The 22,247-nt window shown below is 46.0% G+C and overlaps 1 protein-coding gene across 2 annotated transcripts in view; it reads left to right on the forward strand.

Moving 5' to 3' along the window:
* LOC119559610 (putative serine/threonine-protein kinase haspin homolog) overlaps positions 1–21,336 on the forward strand; it is a 126,545-nt gene extending 105,209 nt beyond the window's left edge. Inside the window, exons 5-6 of one of the 2 annotated variants that reach the window (XM_037872639.1) lie at positions 20,636–21,134; positions 21,187–21,336. In XM_037872639.1, coding sequence (XP_037728567.1) covers positions 20,636–20,876 — 241 coding nt within the window. In that variant the 3' untranslated portion in view covers positions 20,877–21,134; positions 21,187–21,336. Of the gene's footprint in view, positions 1–20,635 lie in introns of both variants that reach the window. The other variant, XM_037872638.1, reaches the window with a different exon arrangement.
* The last annotated feature ends 911 nt before the right edge of the window (positions 21,337–22,247 follow it).

Genomic DNA, 22,247 nt, shown 5'->3' on the forward strand with positions numbered 1-22,247 from the left:
AGCTATCAAGGGTTGCCTCACGGCTTTAGAAATGTCCGAAATTGAAAATTGGGATTGTCTCTTAGTGTACATGTGCTCCTCCAAACTTCCGAAGCTCACGCTATCCTTGTGGGAACAGTCCCTGCACAACAAGGCCGAGATTCCGACGTGGCTGGAGCTGAACGCCTTCCTTACGGAGCGTACCGGACCTTAGAAGCCATAGACGACGTACGGCCGTCAGGCTCGAGTCAATATCTGCCAAAAACCTCCGCCCCCACTGCAGTGCCTCGAAGAATAAATTCTTACGAGACAAGGGTAGCACCCAAGCCCAAAGGATGTTACCTTTGTAAGAAGGAAAACCATCCTGTCCGCACATGTGCACGATTTCTCCAGATGACGGTCGACGAGCGGTCGGCATATATAAAGAGAAAGCAGTGAGGGCATCAGCTGCGGCCGCCATCACACCTTACTACACAGAGGCAACTCCTCCCAATCGCCTTCGAATCCCTCCCCAAGACCCAGATCAAGACAAAGTACACCAGTTGCCACCGCTTCCCGGTCCACGGACTCTACAGTCCAAAATTACTTCGCGACGGGGTATAGATCCGTCTTGCTGGGCACCGCCATAATTGACATATGTCACCTGGGGTCGAATTTTAAACCTCGTGCCTTGATAGATTCAGGATCAGAGGCAACCTTTATTTCTGAGCGGCTGTTCAAATTAATAAAGTTGCCTCACCAGGTAATCCGAGCCCAAGTATCAGGCTTAAACCAGACAGTATCCGCTGAATCCAAAAAGCCCTGTCAGTTTACCATCCGTTCTCCGACCAGGCCTGGCTTGCAAATAAGCACGACGGCCTATGTTCTTCCTCAATTAGCTGGAAACCTTCCATCTTGTCCGATTCCGCAACAGTTTCTACGAGATCTTCCCGAACTGCCACTAGCGGATCAAAGTTCTACGAGAGCGCACAGATAGATATTCTGGTAGGGGCCGACGTACTGCCATCCGTTCTCCTAAGCGGCACCCGGCCGAACATTTGTGGCTCTCTCCTCGGTCAAGAAACCATTTTCGGGTGGATCCTAACAGGTCCCGTTCCTGCTCCAAGGGAAAATCAGATTTCCGTTTTTTCCACACGAATCTCCCACACGGTTGACACGTCCCTGGATAGGCTTTTCACCAAATTTTGGAAGGTGGAGGATCTGCCCGTAAAAGTGACAAAATCTTCCGATTTGACATGTGAGGAAAATTTTCTCCGAACGACTACGAGAGACGATAACGGCAGGTATGTCGTAAGTCTTCCGTTTCGTGATCCCCAAAACGTAAAATCCGCCCTCGGTCACTCCAGATCCTCCGCGTTGTCGCAGTTCCTAAGAACCGAGCAACGCCTAAAGAGGGACAGTCAGCTGAAAGCCAAATACGACTCCGTGATTCAAGAGTATCTCGACCTCCATCACATGAAAGAAGTCCGTCCTACCCATAATTCTGGCAGTTATTACCTTCCGCATCATGCCGTGCTCAAGCCGGAAAGTACAACCACCAAGTTACGTGTGGTTTTCAATGCCTCCAGCCCTTCAGAGAATGGGGTCAGTTTAAATGATATCCTTCATGCTGGCCCAGTCTTACAGTCCGATACAGTCCTACAGTGCCGATATCGAGAAAATGTATCGGCAGATATGGGTAGATCCGAAGCATTCCCCGTTCCAGCGCATCTTATTCCGCAACAGCGAGGGGCACATTCGAAATTTCGAATTACAGACGGTAACTTTTGGAGTCAATTGCGCGCCATTCCTGGCCATTCGAGACCTGCAACAGCTGGCAACTGACGTGCAGCTCAGCCATCCAAGAGCGAGCAACGTCATTCGAAATCATATGTATGTAGACGATGTCCTTTCGGGAGCTGACTCCGCCTAGGACGCTAAGTTCATTGTTCGCGTGCTACAAAGTGCTCTAGATTCCGCGGGGTTTCCATTGAGAAAATGGACCTCCAATCACAAAGAAATATTAGCTCATATCCAAAGCGATCATCTTCTGACAACCGACTTCCTCGAGATCGACACTGAGAGCACAGCCAAAACTCTCGGCGTACGATGGAAGGCGACGTCCGATGAGTTCTTTTTCGTCCCACCAGACTTAGCAACGGAAATTTCCCACACGAAACGCCAAGTCCTTTCCCAAATTGCCAAGCTGTTTGATCCAGCAGGCTGGCTCGCTCCATTTGTTGTGTGTGCCAAAATCTTTATGCAAGAGATTTGGCTTCAGGATCTAGGCTGGGACGATAAACTTCCAATTGAGCTGTGCCAAAGGTGGAACAGCTTTCTCCAGAGCTATTCGGTCCTAGACCAGGTCAGAATACCCAGATGGGTTTCCTTCCGTCCAGAGTTCCGCGTAGAGCATCACGGATTCTGTGACGCCTCGCAAAAGGCATACGGTTTTTTTTTTTTTTTTTGTGTTAGTGGTGGTTTAAAGCATCGAAAGCCAACTCGGAGCTGAACTAGCTTGCCGAAGTCTGGGACTCTAACCCAGTAAAAACTCCACCCCCTCCCCGCTTCCCCGGCGGTACTGCCGTTAGGTATTACTTCGCCGGGGGGGGAATGCCCTTAGGGCTCTCTAGGATTCTATCCTATTGGAATTTCGCAGTCTTTCTGCGATGCGCAGTTTTTTGGGTACTATTGTGGCCATGTTGCATACCGCAGACCAATTTACTTCTGATTCGAGCATAATGTCCACCAGGTTACAAGCGGCTGGCGTCCTCCCAACCCTTATGCTCAGATCTCTTCGTTCATTTTCGAATCTCGGACAGACAAAAAACACGTGTTCTGCGTCTTCATTATCCGACTCGCAGAGTGGGCAGTGCGGATAACGTTCATGCTTAAACCTATTCAGATAGTATTTAAAGCATCCATGTCCGTCAACAGTTGCGTTAAGTAGTAGTCCACATGTCCATGCTTCCGTCCCAGCCATCTCTGCAGTTCTGGGATAAGCTTATACGTCCATCGTCCTTTGCTACTATTTACCCACCTCTCTTGCCACTTAGCAATGGTGAGTTCTCTGCACCTTTTCCGTATGGATTCTGCAGTTGCGACCCCTGTGCTGCCCGCGCGGATGTTAGCTGATTCCACTGCCAGCAGATCAATCGGTATGCCTCCCGATATTACCAGCGCCGCGTCATGGGATACCGTGCGGAACGCACAGCATACCCGTAGTGCACACAATCTCTGCACGGAGTCGCCGTCTTGCATATAACTTCCATTTTTTGTGGCTCGAGCCCATATGGGAGCAGCGTACATCAGCGTCGATGTGACAGCACTAACCAGTAATCTACGTCCTGGTTGCCTTGGTCCCCGAGTGTTCGCCATAATTCGCGATATCGCGGCCGCGGTCCTACTTGCCTTGCCACTAGCGTACGCTAGATGTTCTTTGAAAGAAAGCCGGTGGTCGATCATGACGCCCAAGTATTTTAGGCTTGGACGCGATGTAATTGTGGCTTCTCCAATTTTGATAGTAGCTGCCTCCACTTTCTGCCTGCTACTTATCAGGACTGCTTCAGTCTTGTGCGCTGCCAAGGCGAGTCCCTTGGAGTCGAGCCATGCGCTTGCTCGTTTCCCCGCTTCATTGCAGATTCCTTCCGCATCTGGGAGTTTCTTTGCCGTAACCACTATGGCCACGTCATCCGCGAATCCAATGAGTCGTGCCCCTTCGGGCATCGTGATCCTAAGTATCCCATCGTACATGATATTCCATAACAAAGGGCCTAGGACTGATCCTTGGGGAACTCCCCCGGTGACCCTGTGGGTCGATTGCCCGGAATCAGTATCGTACAGGAGCAGGCGGCCTTCAAAGTAGCTCGCTATTACTCTCTGTATATACACTGGTACATTTAAGTTGCTCAGTGCATTTAGTGTGTGGTGCCAGCTGGCGGAGTTGAAAGCGTTTTTTACATCCAACGTTGCCGCTAAGCAGTACTGCTTAGTGCCGTACAACCACCTTTTCCCCTCAATGGCTTTATCTGCGATTTCACACAGTTTACCGACGGCGTCGATGGTGGATAGCCCCTTCCGAAAACCATACTGCATCTCTGAGAGGCCGTTGGTTTCGGCAAGGGCACCTTCTAGCCGGGAGTGGATTATTCTTTCGAGAATTTTACCCACCGTGTCCAGCATGCAGAGTGGCCTATACGAAGAAGGCTCCTCCGCGGGTTTTTCCCCCTTTGGTATGAGTACCAGCCGCTGTGTTTTCCAGCGGCTAGGGAACACACCTTCCGTTAGCCATGCGTTATACATGTCAACGTACTCTTTAGTGTTTGCTTTTATGGCAATTTTGAGAACTTTATTCGGGACTCCATCTGGTCCCGGTGCCTTGTCGTCCAGTATTGTCTTCAATACCTGGAGGACTTCTTCGGCACTTGTGAGCTTTATGCTCGCCCTGTTCACGATCAGTGAGGTCCGCGCCATACCTTCTTGCTCTGGGAATAGTGTTTCCACGATCCTTTTTAGGCTGACTGGGCATGTCGGTGATGGCCGACTAAATACCCGCAGCCGTTTTGTGACGAGTTTATATGCGAAACCCCATGGGTTGGAGTCTATTTCCTCGCAGATATTGTTAAAGCACCTGCGTTTGCTCTCTTTTATAGTTTTTTCCAGGGCTCGTCTCTTTTCCCTGAAGTATATTTGGAGTGCCTCAAATTCGGGCCTTCCTCTTGAGCGTTGGTATGCGCGTCTTGCCCTGTGGCAGTCTTTCCTGGCTTCCGCAATGGATTGGTTCCACCAGTATGCAGGTCTTCTTCTTGATGGGTTTTTCCCTCTCCTCTGCATAGATGCATCACAGGCTACCTTGGTGTACTCTGCGATGTGGTTTGCCCTTTCTTCAGCTGAGCCGCTTGTGGAGAGGTCCTCGAACAACATCTGTACCATCTCCACGTCTAGCGTTTCTATTTTGTACCCTGGCACGGTCTTAGGGACTCGTGGTGGGCCACTTCTAGAATTTATCGTGCAGATTATTGCTGCATGGTCACTACCCGTGTAGGTGTCACTAACCTCCCAGCTGGAGCCCGAGGCCAATCCAGTGTTCACAAATGTGAGGTCAATGATAGAACTGGTGCCGGCTCTTGAAAAAGTCGGTTTTGTTCCAGAGTTCAGCAGCACTAGGTCAAGTGCGGCGAAGCTCTCAAGTAGCGCCTTTCCCCTCGCGTTGGTTCGGGGGGAGCCCCATTCCGTAGCCCAGGCATTAAAGTCCCCGGCAATTACGGCGGGGCGATTTTCCCGGGCGTCTTCTGCAATCTCTTCGAGCGCAGATGTTGCCTGGGGGAGGCTAAGGCTTGGCGGCAGGTAACAGCTATAGAAAGCTATACCATTCACTTGGGCCCTAGCGAAGCAATTTCCGCATTTTTTCTTGCTAATCTGTCGCCTTGGATTACCGCAGCTCCATATTGCCGATTTCTTGCTATTATTTGTTACCCATTCTCCGGAATTTTTATTCCTGTATTGCTCGCTTATGAGTGCCATGTCTACGTTTTTCTCGATGACATTTTGCTCTAGCAACGATTGGGCAACCTCGCAATGGTTTAGGTTAATCTGAAGGAACTTCATTTACCCCTAAGCCCTTGCATAGCCCTCCTGAAGTACGGGCATTTCCCACTCATTGTTGGGTGATCGCAATCTTTCTCCTTTTTGCGTTTGCATAGCATGCAGCAGGCCTTTGCTTTGCAGCCTCTGGCTTGGTGCTCCTTTGCGCCACAGTTGTAGCAGCATTTTGAGCAGTCCTCCTGGACCCTGCAATTCCCTGCTACATGGTTAAACTCCATACATTTAAAACACCTTTTAGGTGTTAGCTTTGGGCGGACTCTACACCAGGTCCATCCCAGCCTTATTTTGCCCTTTTCCAAGAGTCGCCTCCCTATGTCGGGCATAACTCTTAGTGTGGCGGTTTGGGTGCCTCCGTATGCCACCCTTAGGTTTACCACCGCGGACTCTGGCAGTTCCACATCAAATTGTGATTGAACCGCGCATAAGATGTCTGCTTTGTCGGTGGTCTCATCGATGTCTTTTACCTCGATCAGCATTGTCTCAGTCAGCGCTCTGACGTCGACATTGTTGCCCAGGACAGCCTTCATTGTGGTCTGAAGCTCTACGGTTTTAGGGTCAGAGACCTTGTTTAGAATCACTAGGAGTTCCCCCTTTGCTGTTCGCCTAACGGCCTGTACTGCTTGTCCTAGCTCCTTAAGCTGCGGTTCAGCCTTAACCTTTTTAAGGATGTCGGCATAGGACCCTCCAGCAGAGGCTGCGATGACTATCGCGTCGTTCCGTGGCGGTCGCACCTTGGGCTTCCGGACCTTCTGCTTCACCTGTGTCCACTCCTCTGGCTTCTTCCCGGGTTTTTGGGGCTTGCTGGTGCTAACTGTCCCAGCATGTTTCCCTTTCTTTACACCTTGACTGGCATCACTTGCCGGTGCCTTATGCATCGCCTTTTTCGCTGGTACCGCTAGCGTCATCCCAGTTTCTTGACCCCTGGGTCGCTTGCTGGTGCCGCTCGCGAGCACTTCTGCGCAGGTTTTTTTTGCTATCTCCTTAGCTTTTTCCTGTTCTTCGACTATGCATTGCACAGCCGACAGGACTTCCCTCTGGAGATAGTCGATTTCGTCGACTATATCCCTCATGGGGTTAGTAATGGAACGCTTTCCTTCCATTAGCTTCTTCAGCTCCCTGGCCTTTGATCCCAGGCCCGTCAGCTGCTTCAGCATATCCCCCTGCTCCTCATCTGCAGCTTTTGGGCTGCTTTTATCTCCTGCTGGGGGGGTGCCAGGCTGCCTGCCACTGCACTCCACCCCTTTTTCTGGCGATCTCGCCATTACACTGCTTTTTTTAAAAGGGTCAGCTCCCGTGTTGGCCCAGTCAGGTAGACTGGACAAAGGCGTGTGGAAGCCGTCGGCATTAGCCGGCGCCGCCAGGCCTTTGTTTGGCGGCGTGCCTCCACTATTGGTTGGCCCAACCCCTAGGCTAGCGCCAGGGTGTTGTGCCCCCGATCCCCTGCCCGCCATTTCCCCGCCTGGGGAGTTCGATGGTACTGCAGTAAGCTTGGATCTTTACCCGCAGTATCTGCTGTTTTCCGATCGGACTTTAATATTTTTATGAATTATTTAATAAAAGGGATAAGTCTTAGTAATAAGGCTTATGGTTTTTATTTTCTAAATTTTTTGTTAAAGAGCCACCCAAAATTCCCTACGTGCTACGGCACGCACTTATTTATGTGCTTGGCCTGCACCCTGTCCGACGCTTGCTGCTATAGCACCCGCAGCCCCTTTCGCACACTACGATCAGCTGGTCGCGCAAGCGCTTCCCACCACTGATTTAGTGTTTGCAAAAATAGAAAGCGCGAGTGAAAAAATTTGGCAACTTCTAAACAAACAACGAGTGGAATGTAATAAGAGGCAGAGATGCCTCCCCTCCCTCATCTACGACCGGCCCCTGCCTGGCCGCCAAACCTGTTGGGGATAGATTCCAAAGCTGCTTCTGGATGTCGTCCACGGCCTCCCGTCCACCAGCTGATGTCCAGGTGCGTGTCCCGAGTGCTCCACGCCGGATGGCCGGCTGCGCTTCTGGTTTTAAGCTGAAAACTTCAAGGAATAAACGGAGCGATTTTAGAACGCGTCCGCACTCTCTGCTTTCACAACTTTTCGACGTGTGTCGTCGAAAAGGCATACGGTGCTGCGATCTATGTGCGCGTAGAAGTGGGCCACAAGACGATGGTGCACTTGCTCACGGCCAAGACGCGTGTGGCGCCAGTCAAAATGGTGTCCCTTCCCAGGCTGGAGTTATGTGGGGCTCTCCTTTTGTCCGAGATGGCCGAAGCCATTCTTCCTAATATGCCGAGGCTGACCTCAAAATTCCATTTTTGGACCGATTCCACGATTGTGCTAGCATGGTTAGCCAAACCAGCGTGCCATTTGACAACGTTCGTTGCCAACAGGGTGACGAAGATCACCGAGTCCACTGAGGCGGCCAATTGGTCGCACGTTCAATCCGAACATAATCCAGCTGATTTGGCTAGTCGAGGAGTTCCCCTTCAAGAGCTGGTGGATAACCCGCTTTGGTGGCATGGACCCACTTGGCTGCAACGTCCACGCGATCATTGGCCCAGCCAGGGAACCGACCTGCCGGTGACTGAGATCGAAAAGCGTGCCGTTAAAGTCCATGTGGCGTCTATGCCGACAGAAGATTTATTAGATCGCTTTTCCAATTTAGATAGAGTTTTGCGGGTCCTGGCGTATGTCCATCGATTTGTCCAACGATGTCGAAGACGATCACCGCTTTCCGGGGTCCGTCTAGAGGCCCAGGACCTTGCCGCCGCGGAAAAACTCAGGACAATTTGCACTCAGCGCAGGTATTTTTTTGAAGAATACCGCTGCTTGAGTCAGAAGCGTCCTGCGCCCGCGGCAAGTTCGATTCTCTCCCTGAACCCCTTTCTAGATAAGAAAGTGGTAATAAGGGCATGCAGCCGCGTAACGGCCTGCGACAGTTTGCGGTATGATGAACGACATCCGATAATCCTGCCGTACGAATGTGCACTCTCGCGGCTTCTGGTAAAATTCACGCATCTCATTTCGTTACATGGTGGTAACCAGCTAGTGGTGCGTCTCACTCGGTCCAGATACTGGGTTCCGAGAATAAAGAACTTGGTGAAGGCAGTGGTTAACTCCTGCAAGGTCTGCGTTATCCACAAAACGAGATTGTAAGTCCAGATGGTGGAAAGTCTTCCAAAAGAGCGAGTGTCTTTTTCCCGTCCGTTCACGTACACAGGGATGGACTACGCCGGCCCGTTTGATATAAAAAATTATACCGGAAGAGCTTGTCTCATTACGAAAGGGTATGTGTTGGTTTTCGTTTGCTTTTCTACAAAGCCTAGAGCCTACATCCGACTTAACGACTGAAAAGTTTTTTGCCGCTTTCGCTCGTTTTGTCTCTAGAAGAGGGTGTCCTCGCCAAGTCCAGTCCGACAATGGAAAGACCTTCGTCGGCGCCTCCACCGTGCTTTTCAGAGACCTCCTGCAAGCCGTTAAGGAGTCTGTGACCGATGCGTATAGTCATCAGCAGCTCACCTGGCAATTCATTCCTCCTGGGGCATCCCATATGGGAGGCCTATGGGAAGCTGGTCTCAAGATCTCCAAGACCTTGTTTTACAAGTCCACCGCTACACGGAAGTACACCTTTGAAGAGCTGTCTACCCTCCTAGCGAGAATCGAAGCTTGTCTGAATTCCAGACCGCTATCTCCCATGTCCGAGGATCCAACTGATCTCTTAGCGTTGACACCAGGCACTTTCTTGTTGGTGGACCTCTTCTATCCATAGTGGAACCTGAAGTAAAGGGCGAATCCAAGTCCATTCTGAACCGGTGGCAGCACTTAAAGTCTCTCCATCAACATTTCCGCACTCGATGGAAGGATGAGTACCTTATGGAGCTCCACAAGCGCAACAAGTGGCAAGTCCCCACAGAAAATCTGCGTGTCGGCGATCTGGTCGTCATTAAGGATGACAATTTGCCCTCAAATGAGTGGTGACTCGGAAGAATAGACTCCGTTTTTCCCGGAGTCGATGGCAATGTCCGTGTAGTCGACATTCGTACGACACGCGGCATTGTAAAACGTCCAGTGACCAATGTGGTTCTTCTAAAAGAGCCGTCCAAAACTACCTCGTAACGAGCCGCGTTTCTTACACACCTAAGTCCGTAGCCATTATCCACGTCATTGTTAATCAGCCCTGTTTATTTTTCCTTATCCACACTTTAAACAGGAAAATGGCTCCCCGTCCACGTAGCGCTCAGGCATTGGATAGCAGACGTACGAGAGGTACTCAGTCCTACCGATGCCGAGTCTGCCGCGGAATCCATCCTCTTCGGAAGTGTCAGAGGTTCCTAAAGCTAAGCGCAGAGAAGCGGCTGCGGCAGTTCTTATAAACAAGTACTGCGCGAACTGTCTCGCACACGAGCACTCCACTGGGATCTGTCGTAGCGGTGACCGGTGCAGAACGTGCAATCGGAACCATCACACGCTGCTCCACATGGACGAACTTGTTTCCCGGCAAAGGCCGGCTCCAAGCAACAGCCCGCTCCTCCACAGCGTTCGCGCCAGCAAGATCCGCCAACTCGCCAAACGCTTGCCCCTCCACCGCGCTCAGCATCCTCGACACCAGCTCCGTCGCTTGCGGCACTTCTCCAGCGTCATAGCGTCAATGTTCTCCCGACTGCTTTGGTGATCGTCGAGACCGGGGAGAAGACGTTCGACACCGCCGCACTCATCGATCCGTGCACCCCGACAAGCTCCATCGATGCATCCTTGGCCGCCGCGTTTCGGTTGCCGACAACAAACGTGGGCGATGAGAGCAACTGCACGGCGACGATTCACTCGAAGGTCGACGAGGCCATCAAGCTGGAGGTGGTCCTCAAGATCGAGCCGAACGTGCGCATCCGCACCCCCAGCCGTGCGCTCAGTGAGAGCGTCGTCCAAAGATTTAAGGAGCTACCGCTCGCGGATGAGCGTTTCCACCGGCCAGACACTATTTCATTGATCCTGGGCGCGGACGTCTACCCGAAGGTGATACAGCCGGGCTTCCACATGGTCGACGAGGTGGATCCTCTCCGGCGCCTGTACGCAGGCTTAAGGCGTAGGCGACTGGCCGAAATTCCGTTTCCTTTTATTTGCAACGCTAGCGATTGCAAGGGGGGCGGAATGTTCAGGCCCACTGTCCGGCGAATCTGGACCGGCCCCGCTATCCAGCTGCACCGCTCTCTCGCTCTCTCGCGCTCCCGCTCTCCTGCGCTGTTCCCAGCTCTCCTCCGTGAAGTCTTCGCTGCGCTTTGGAGCGCAGAGCGGAGCTTAGACTTGAGTAGTTCGATTTTGGAGTTCAAAGTGAATAAGCCGCGGTCGCACCCCCGCCTACTTCACAAGTTAACTTTTGTGCGTAATTACTTTTCGGTCAAGGGGCACTTCGCGCAGCGTGTGTTTTCTCCCCTACAGCTACCAAGCAGATCGCAGCATCCGACGCCCGCCAGCCGCACCAGTAGCCCTACGCCGAAGCCCAGCGCGTTCACCAGTCCCGCCGACGCCGCCAGTTTACCGCCGTCGCCTCCCACGCCATTCTACCAGCGCCGACGTACCCCGCTACCCCCCCGACGTACATATAGTATAATAAGATCTTGGTGCAAAGCGACTTTAAATTTAGATATATCCATTAGGTCAGTTATAATTGCAGGTTTTTGTTCATGTTTATAAATTTCTTGTACGTCTTCATTGTTTAGAACTGAAGTATTAAATACATCAAATTTTTCTAGTGTAATTGTGTCCATTCAATCCATAAGGGCGTATTTAAATGGAAATTCTTGATCTTCAAAGGCTGTTTTAAATACGTCAAATAAAGATTTTTTTCTTTGAATATTTTAGAAATTATAACGAACTGGTTGTTATTATTTTGTATTTTAATTTGAAATGTTCTGAAATTATCATGATCTGGAAAGAGAAAGCAAATATCTCTAAATTATAAGCGATCTCAAAGCTCTTTAAAAATATTATTACTCCCCATTTGCAGCACATCGGTAGGTCAGTTATATCTCCGTGTCGACGCGGGTTTCTAAAACGTAAGTCAACAACGACTAACCTTTTAGAACTTACTTCATTTGCGAACACTGACTTTAGTAAAACATTTGACTCTGTAAATCACGTTCTTCTGGCTAAAAATCTCAACCTATTATTGATCTTTAAAGATAAATATTTAGTTACTTAAATTGCAAAAAACACAGAGTACTTTTTAAAAATACTCTTTCTTGTCTACTCCACGTTACCTCCAGTGTCCCACAAGGGAGCCACCTGGGGCCGCTACTTTTTTCTTTATTTATAAATGATCTTTCCTTATTTATAACTTATTCTCGTGTACCAATGTACGAAGATGATGTTAAATTATGCCTGCAGTACAAGGATACTTCTGGCCAGTCCAACTTATTATCCGATTTAAATAATTTTCAACATGGTGCTCTGACAATTTACTGGATTTGAATGGGTCTTAGTGTAAGGTAATTTCTTTTTGTCGAGTCAATCCTCAATATCCAACTTTCACGCTGAGTGAGGGCTCATTGGATAGAATAAGTTAAAGAAACAATTTGGTGTTTTGTTGGGCCCATTTTTTTAAATTTCACCTAAAAAATGGGAAATAAAAAACGCCAATATTTTTATACCCGTTACTCGTAGAGTAAAAGGGTATACTAGATTCGTCGGAAAGTATGTAACAGGCAGAAGGAAGCGTTTCCGACCCCATAAAGAATATATATTCTTTATGAGGATTACTAGCCGAGTCGATCTAGCCATGTCCGTCTGTCCGTCTGTCCGGATGAACGCTGAGATCTCGGAAACTATGAGAGCTAGGCTATTAAGATTTGGCGTGCAGATTCCTGAGCTTCTTACGCAGCGCAAGTTTGCTTCAGTAGAGTGCCACGCCCACTCTAAAGCCCACAAACCGCCAAAAACTGTGGCTCCTTCAGTTTTGATGCTAGAATAAAAATGAAATGTATTGGTCTCGTCAATACCTATCGATTGATCCAAAAAAAACTTTGCCACGCCCACTCTAACGCCCACATCGCTTAAATCTGTCTACCGCCGGTAGGTGGCGCATTTCAATCTCGCTTTGCTGCTTGCATATCTCTATTTTCCTTTGGTCCCTTTAGCTGAGTAACGGGTATCTGATAGTCGAGGTACTCGACTATAGCGTTCTTCCTTGTTTAAATTTAGATTGGTCTTTTCATAAAAAGAAAATTAATAAAAAAATTATTTTATTTGATTAACAAAAAAAAATTCTATACTTTTTAAAAGTGGGACCACGACCATTCTTTCTTTATTTAATTCCTTTAAAATTTATATACTTAATTCGAAAAAAACAAGTGTTTCTTGGTTTTAAGTTATTAATTAGTGCCACAAAAAGTGGTTGTTCGTACCCAAAGGTACTCAACATGACCACACCCAACAAATCAAGCAGTAGCCAAGTTGAGAACAGTACCAGGCGCTCAGTAGTACTCACTGCAGATGAGAATTGCTGAACAGCATGTTATACATATGTCTCACTAACTCACCGTTTCACCGACTCAACGCCACACTGACTCGCCAATGCAGTCAGCACATTTTGCAGTGTCAGCCAAGCCAACTACGCAAACTGCTACCATAATCAGAATTCCCTGGCCTACTTTAGAATATAGCTTACTTCACTAATCATTACACTAAACTTCCGTGTTCCAAGTAGTATATAATAATGTACAAATGAAGAATAAATCAGTTATCAACACACCTCATAACTCCGTGGTTCTACTTCCTACCTCTAGGAATAGGGCTCGTAATACACTATCTCAACTAGCAGCTAACCACGTTAGCTCAACCTCATCGCAGTTCAGCATCGCCTGTGGACCGGCATTGCAGTAACCATCGTTACCATTGCCGCGACGCGATCGTCCTGCATTTGTCTACTTCGGTTAGGCACAAACATTGGTGACCCCGACGTGATCCTTTACCAACAAAGGATCACACTTCAGCAACCCCCTTCCTACCAAAAGCTGAACCTCTGACTGGTGAGAAGACCCGTTAAGTTCACTACATCCACCCGCCCTGGAAACCCTAGCTCATCCAGCTTCATAGGATACGCTTTGTCATCCAGCGTCTTGACTTCCTTCAAAGCCTTTGTTCGTACCCAAAGGTACTCAACATGACCACACCCAACAAATCAAGCAGTAGCCAAGATGGGAACAGTACCAGGCGCTCATTAGCACTCACTGCGGATGAGAATTGCTGGTCAGCATATTATGGTCTCACTAACTCACCATCTCAACGTCACAACGATACGCTGACCCGCCAATGCAGTCAGCACATTTGCGGTGTCAGCCGAGCCAACTACGCAACTGCTACCATAATCATAATTCCGTGACCTACTTTAGAATTTAGCTTACTTCACTAATTATTACACTAAACTTCCGTGTTCCAAGTAGTATATGAATCAGTTATCAACACACCTCATAACTCCGCGGTTCTACTTCCTACCTCTAGGAATAGGGCTCGTAATACACTATCTCAACTAGCAGCTAACCACGTTAGCTCAACCTCATCGCAGTTCCGGCATCGCCTGTGGTCCGGCATTACAGTAACCATCGTTACCATATTGCCGCGACGCGATCGTCCTGCAAGTGTCTACTTCGGTTATTGCAAAGCTAATAGATATGTTTAATTTGAGAGAAGCGAACAAGGAACATTCTTTTCCGTACGAAGTTTAAGCTTTTCTTGCAACACGAACTATCAAAGTACTCATGTATGGGGAAGTCTTGATGATGCTGACAGATAGACGAGAAACGGAGCATTAAATAAATTCACATTTGACGAAGTAGAGAAACATTAGACTCCCTTCAAATACTCTGAACAAATACTGAAAGAGCTTGAAAGTTAGGATTAAGAATATAGATTCCAGATATTCTTGGTCAGCGCAAGTGTACTTCAGCAGGGTGCCAAAATTTGTGGAGCGCACATTTTTAAAGGTACAATTTAAAATATTTTTAATTTTTATATTAATATGCTAGTTTATAATAGGTATAATAGGTATAATAGGTAAACACATTACGGCCGTATCTAAAAAGAACTTCGTCAGTGGCGACATATATACAATTTCTGAAACCATGTGCTCTTAGCCTTTTTTGCCTCTAGCAGCTGAAATCACAAAGAGGCACATCTAAAACTTACAAATATCAAGAATGTTAAAAAAAAACTTTAAAAGTATACAAAAAATAGTTTTAAATACTTTTTTATTTTCAATTAAAGATAAAAAGAGATTCTCGGAATCTACTAGGTTTCTACACTCCGGATATTCTCGGCGTCTACGCGGTTTTCTACACTCCGGATATTCTCGGAGTCTACTAGGTTTCACACTCCGGTTGTTCTCGGAGTCTACGAGGCTTCTACACTCCAGATATTCTCGGAGACTCCGAGGATTCTACACTCCGGATGTTCTCGGAATCTACTAGGTTTCTACACTCCGGATATTCTCGGCGTCAACGCGGTTTTCTACACTCCGGATGTTCTCGGAGTCTACGAGGTTTCTACACTCCAGATATTCTCGGAGACTACGAGGTTTCTACACGCTAGCGATTGCAAGGGGGGCGGAATGTTCATGCCCACTGTCCGGCGAATCTGGACCGGCCCCGCTATCCAGCTGCACCGCTCTCTCGCTCTCCCGCTCTCTCGCGCTCCCGCTCTCCTGCGCTGTTCCCAGCTCCCCTCCGTAAAGTCTCCGCTGCGCTTTGGAGCGCAGAGCCGAGCTTAGACTTGAGTAGTTCGATTTTGGAGTTCAAAGTGAATAAACCGCGGTCGCACCCCCGCCTACTTTACAAGTTAACTTTTGTGCGTAATTACTTTTCGGTCAAGTGCCCGCGCAGCGTGTGTTTTCTCCCCTACAGCTACCAAGCAGATCGGAGCATCCGACGCCCGCCAGCCGGGCAGGTTTTGGTTCATGTTTATAAATTTCTTGTACGTCTTCATTGTTTAGAATTGAAGTATTAAATACATCAAATTTTGCTAGTGTAATGGTGTCCATTCAATCCATAAGGGCGTATTTAAACGGAAATTCTTGATCTTCAAAGGCTGTTTTAAATTCGTCAAGTAAAGATTTTGTTTCTTTGAATATTTTAGAAATTATAACGAACTGGTTGTTATTTTTTTGTATTAAATCATCGATGACCTGGAAAGAGAAAGCAAATATCTCTAAATTATAAGCGATCTCAAAGCTCTTTGAAAATATTATTACTCCCCATTTGCAGCACATCGGTAGGTCAGTTATATCTCCGTGTCGACGCGGGTTTATAAAACGTAAATCAACAACCACTAACCTTTTAGAATATTGCGAACACTGACTTTAGTAAAACATTTGACTCTATAAATCACGTTCTTCTGGTTAAAAATCTCGACTTATTATTGATCTTTAAAGATAAATCTTTAGTTACTTAATCTGCAAAAAACACAGGGTACTTTTTTAAAATACTCTTTCTTGTCTACTCCACGTTACCTCCAGTGTCCCACAAGAGAGCCACCTGGGGCCGCTACTTTTTACTTTATTTATAAATGATCTTTCCTTAGTTATAACTCATTCTCGAGTACCAATGTACGAAGATGATGTTAAATTATGCCTGCAGTACAAGGATACTTCTTGCCAGTCCAACTTATAATCCGATTTAAATAATTTTCAACATGGTGCTCTGACAATTTACTGGATTTAAATGGGTCTTAGTGTAGGTTAGGTTAGGTTAGGTTAGGGCGGCTGTCGGACTATAGTCCGACACACTTAGACCTCAATGGGTCCGTTGTGATACCGCATGATCTCGTTTCTTCCTTCTCTAGGGTCCCGTTTCTAGTAGTTTCAGCTTGTGTTAAGCTGATCAGCATGTCTTCCACCCGGAAGATTTAATAAAGGCACTTATGCTTTTGAGATTAATCTCCGATATTTCGGTAAGATCGTCGATTAAGGGGCTTCCTAAGTGTTTCAGTCTGAGTCTGCATAGGGCTGGGCAGAAGCAGAGAAGGTGTTCTACCGTTTCCACTTCTTCCTCATCCCTACAGCTTCTGCAGAAATCATTTTGCGGGGCTTTTAACCTGCCGGCTTGCGCGCCAACAAGCCAGTGGCCTGTAAGAGCTCGGATCAGCATGCCACACTCTGTGCGGCTGAGCTTGAGTAACTCCGAGGTTTTTTTGTTGTTTATCACAGGCCATGTCTGGTGAGAGATGCGACACTGTGGTGCGTTTTGCCAATGGGTGTTGGCTAGTGTGTTGAAGTGGTTTTTTATGTTTAGCTTGCAAGTAGCCATGGGCATACCGACATTTTCCTCTCCTGGTAGGAGAGGCTTGGTGGTGCCCTGCCTGGCTAATTCGTCCGCTATGCAGTTGCCTACGATGTCCCGGTGACGCCGAACCCATATTTGGCTGATAGTAAACTGATTAGCCATCTCGTGGAGAGATCTGCGACAGTCTGCTATTGTACGGGAGTTGGTGTTTGTCGAGTAGATCGATTTTATAGCCGCTTGGCTGTCACTATATATGTTTAGGTGTCCTCTCTGGAGGCTAAGGTTCCTTAAACAGGTTAGTGCTTCTTTTATAGCGTGGACCTCCGCCTGAAAGACGCTACAGTGGTCCGGGAGCCTGAATGACTTCCTGATATCTAATTGTTCGGAGTATACACCTCCGCCGACGTGTCCTTCTAATTTGGAGCCATCTGTATAGAAACAGATTGCGTCCGTCGTGCCCGGTCGGCCCTGTTTCCATTCTTCTCTATCAGGAATCAGGGCCTCAAAGGGTGTGTGACTATATTCAATAGATTTGCATAGATCCGTGATTTTCGGAATCGATTTATCATGCTGGAGAATTTTAGCATGGCCATATAATTGGGCTTTCCATTGCCCTGTGTCCCTCAGTCGAATAGCTGCCGATTTGGCCCTTTCCATGCCTGCTAAGTCCAGGCTAGGGAGGTTCAAGATCGCATTCAGCGCTTCATTCGGGGTGGTTCGAAGGGCTCCACTAATACACAAAGCCGCCATTCGCTGTACTTTGTTTAGAGGAGTCAGTATGCATTGTTTGTGTAAGGCGGTCCACCACAGAGCCACTCCGTACAGTAGGATTGGCTGGACTACCGCTGTGTATATCCAGTTAACTATTCTTGGGGACATGCCCCATCTTAGCCCGATTGCTTTTTTACAGGAGTAAAGTGCAATGGTCGCTTTTTTGGTTCTCTCTTGGTTGTTTAAGCCCCATTTGAGGCGTTTATCTAGTACTAACCCCAAGTACTTGGCGTGATCGCTAAAGGAGAGATTACAATTGCTTAAAATGGGTGGGTTAAGTTGTGGAATTTTGTACCTATTTGTAAATAGAACAAGTTCTGTTTTCGAGGGATTTACCCCGAGTCCGTTCGCTATCGTCCATTCCGATAGCATTTTAAGTTTAGCGGTCATAAGATCGCAAAGTGTTTGTGGATATTTTCCATTAAAGATGATGGTGACGTCGTCTGCGTATGCCACGACCTTACAACCTCATCCCTCCAGAATCCGCAGTAGTTTATTTACTGCGATATTCCACAAGAGGGGTGATAGTACACCTCCTTGCGGGGTGCCTCTGTTCACTAGTCTAGTCTGGGTTGAGGTCCCTAGTGTGGCTGTGACCATTCTGCTTATCAGCAATTTATGGATTAGCCTCACCATTGGCGGCTCAACCCCTAGTTCTGTGAGAGATTCTGTTATAGCGGTGGGAAGCACGTTATTGAAGGCTCCCTCTATATCCAGGAAGGCGATCAGTGTATATTCCTTGATGTTGAGTGATTTCTCGATGCTGTTTACCACCAAGTGTAGCGCCGATTCGGTTGACTTACCTTTGGTGTAAGCGTGTTGTGCTTCTGATATTTGTGTCGGGTTTACGGTGGCCCTTATGTGTAGGCTTATCATTCTTTCAAAGCTCTTAAGCAGGAATGATGTTAGGCTTATTGGCCTAAAATCCTTTGCTGTGGTGTGAGTGGCCTTCCCTGCCTTGGGAATGAAAACCACCTTTGTTTCTTGCCATGCTGTTGGTAGTTCTCCTACCGCCAGGATGGATCGGAAGATTTTTTTCAACCAGTTAATGGCTATTTGTCCTGCTTGCTGGATGTGAGCCGGTGTTATTCCGTCCGGTCCCGGTGATTTGTATGGTTTGAAACTATGAATGGACCATTTCATGTTGCGGTCTGATAGGAGTGGATCTATTTCGATTCCCTCTCCTGCTCCTCTTTCAGGTGGATGACCTGCTTGTTGGCTCCCCGGGAAGTGAGCGGCTCCCCATAAAGTATATATATTCTTGATCAGGATCACTAGCCGAGTCGATCTAGCCATGTCCGTCTGTCCGTCCGTCCGGATGAACGCTGAGATCTCGGAAACTGTAAGAGCTAGGCTATTGAGATTTGGCGTGCAGATTCCTGAGCTTCTTACGCAGCGCAAGTTTGTTTCAGCAGAGTGCCACGCCACTCTAACGCCCACAAACCGCCCAAAACTGTGGCTCTGACAGTTTTGATGCTAGAATAAAGATTTTAACTGAAATGTATTGTTCTCATCAATACCTATCGATTGACCCAAAAAAAGTTTGCCACGCCCACTTTATCGCCCACAAACCGCCCCCAAACTTCAAAAAATCGTATATATGAACGTGGATATCTCGGAAACTCTTAAAGATAGAGAATCGGGATCTCAGATTTAGATTCCGTAGCCTTGTACGCAGCGCAAGTATGTTACGCGAATATGCCACGTCCACTCTAGCGCCCACAAACCGCCCAAAACTGTGGCGCCAACAATTTTCATGCTAGATAAAATTGTTTAACTGAAATGTACTTAAATCTGTCTACCGCCGGTAGGTGGCCCATTTCAATCGCGCGTTGCTGCTTGCATATCTCCATTTCCCTTTGGTCCCTTTAGCTGAGTAACGGGTATCTGATAGTCGAGGTACTCGACTATAGCGTTCTTCCTTGTTTTAAATTTAGATTGGTCTTTTCATATAAAGAAAATTAATAAAAAAAAGTATTTTATTTGATTAACAAAAAGAAACTTTATTCTTTTAAATAGTGGGACCACGACCATTCTTTCTTTTTTTAATTCCTTTAAATTTTATATACTTAATTCGAAAAAAAACAAGAAAGGAAGTTAGCTTCGGCAAGCCGAAGCTTATATACCCTTGCAGCTATAATTATTAAATTTAAAAACACCAAAAATGATATTCCCCATAGTATAAGATAATATGTCAAAAACAAAAAAAAAGCTATAATCTGTTTCATATTATTTTCCTACCAATTTTCCGATCGTTCCTATGACAGCTATATGATATAGTCGTCCAATTTTGATAAAATTAAATTCGAAATTCAGAACTAATTATAAAATGTTATTTCCAAGCGTAGGAGGTTATATGTTAGGAAACACCGAAGCTATAATTTGTTTCATATTATTTTCCCATCAATTTTCCGATCGGTCCTATGGCAGCTATATGATATAGTCGTCCGATTTTGATAAAATTAAATTCGAAATTCAGAACTAATTAAAAAATTTTATTTCCAAGCGTTGGAGGTTATATGTTGAAAAACACCGAAGCTATAATTTGTTTCCTATTATTTTTCCACCAATTTTCCGATCGTTCCTATGGCAGCTATATGATATAGTCGTCCGATTTCGATAAAATTTAATTCAAAATTCAAAAGCCCGATAGCTTTAAAACTGAGAGACTAGTTTGCGTAGAAACAGACGGACAGACGGACAGACGGACATGGCTAGATCGACTCGACTAGTCATGCTGATCAAAAATATATATACTTTATGGGGTCGAAAACGTCTCCTTCACTGCGTTGCAAACTTCTGACTGAAATCAATATACCCTCTGCAAGGGTATAACAAGTGTTTCTTGGTTTTAAGTTATTAATTAGTGCCACAAAAAGTGGTCAAATTCCCCATAGTGCAATGATACCACTGGAACGTCCTGCAAGGGTATAGAAACTTCGTCTTGCAAAAGTTAGCTTCCTTTTCTAGTTTTAATTTCATTCGGCTTACCGAAGTTATCTTCTATCCTGTTATAATAATTATAATTGTTATTTTCTTTTATAGGAACAACTGGTCATTATTTTCCCCAAAAGCAAATATCCTATGGTTGTCCTATATTATTGCAAAGCTAATGGATAGCGTTAAATATAAAAGTATCAATTCAAAGGTTCACAGACTGCACTTTAACAATCTAAAGGAACTGCAAAGCATTATACTGTTATTTGAAAGCGGCGCACATTGCGCGAGACATATGTTTAATTTGAGAGAAGCGAACAAAGAACATTCTTTTCCGTACGAAGTTTAAGCTTATCTTGCAACACAACCTATCAAAGTACTCATGTATGGGGACGTCTTGGTGATGCTGACAGATAGACGAGAAACGGAGAAATAAATAAATTCACATTTGACGAAGTAGAGATACATTAGACTCCCTTCAAATACTCTGAACAAATACTGAAAGAGCTTGAAAGTTAGGATTAAGAATATAGATTCTAGATATTCTTGGTCAGCGCAAGTGTACTTCAGCAGGGTGCCCACATTTGTGGAGCGCACATTTTTAAAGGTACAATTTAAAATATTTTTAGTTTTTATATTAATATGCTTGTTTATAATAGGTATAATAGGTACATACATTACGCCCGTATCTAGAAAGAACTTCGTCAGTGACGACATATATACAATTTCTGAAACCATGTGCTCTTAACCTTTTTTGCCTCTAGCAGCTGAAATCACAAAGAGGCACATCTAAAACTTACAAATATCAAGAATGTTAAAAAAAAACTTTAAAAGTATACAAAAAATAGTTTTAAATACTTTTTTATTTTCAATTAAAGATAAAAAGAGAAAAATTGACATTTGGCAAATATTGAAAATTAAAAAAAAGCTGGACAGCAATCTGTAACGGTAGTTATGTATCTAACACTAAATAAATTTGTCTACTTCGAATAAAAAATCTATTTCTTAAATGCTTCAAATAGTGTATCAATTTCATTGAAAACAAGATTTTTTCTCTTTTTCTAAGTCCAAACATTCATATCAAGAACTTTAGGAAAGAAGGAAAGCTTGAATGGACTGAATTTGCGCGTAGTGTTGCTGGTATACATTAATATCAAACCAGGGCGAAACATAAGAGTAAGTAATAATAACAGTATGAATATAAAGTATTATGCTTTATACTCATAAACATCAAACTCAATAAGGGGAAATGATTTTAGGGCGATTAGAACTCGCATTTCAGGGCGAGCTAGTCGATCGCTACGAAAAACGTGATAGTTGCCCGCAAAAATTCGCAGTCAGGCCTGGAGGACTGTGAGGACGTTTCAGGAAAGGCATCTGCACCAAAGGTAACAACTATTAACCTGTATTTTACTAAGTTTACCAAAACAAAAATAATCTTTTAGTTTTTGGCATTGACATTTATGGTGCTTATAACACCGAAAACAGAGTCCTTCTTTTGTTGACACACACGTTCACTATCGTTCACTTTTGAGCAACGGATTTCGCCTTACAGAAGTATATCTGCAAATCAGTGAAGCCAGTTTTTGTACTCAAATCGTTTTAGTGATAACAAACTTATTTGTTTTAAGCAAAACTTATTTTCCAAAGATTGGCTTTATATACGTCCTTTTTTTGTTAAAGAGGAGATTAATCCAACTTGAGGTCATGTCGGCATGGA

This window comes from Drosophila subpulchrella, unplaced genomic scaffold, assembly GCF_014743375.2.
Source record: "Drosophila subpulchrella strain 33 F10 #4 breed RU33 unplaced genomic scaffold, RU_Dsub_v1.1 Primary Assembly Seq26, whole genome shotgun sequence".
Lineage (NCBI taxonomy): Eukaryota > Metazoa > Arthropoda > Insecta > Diptera > Drosophilidae > Drosophila > Drosophila subpulchrella.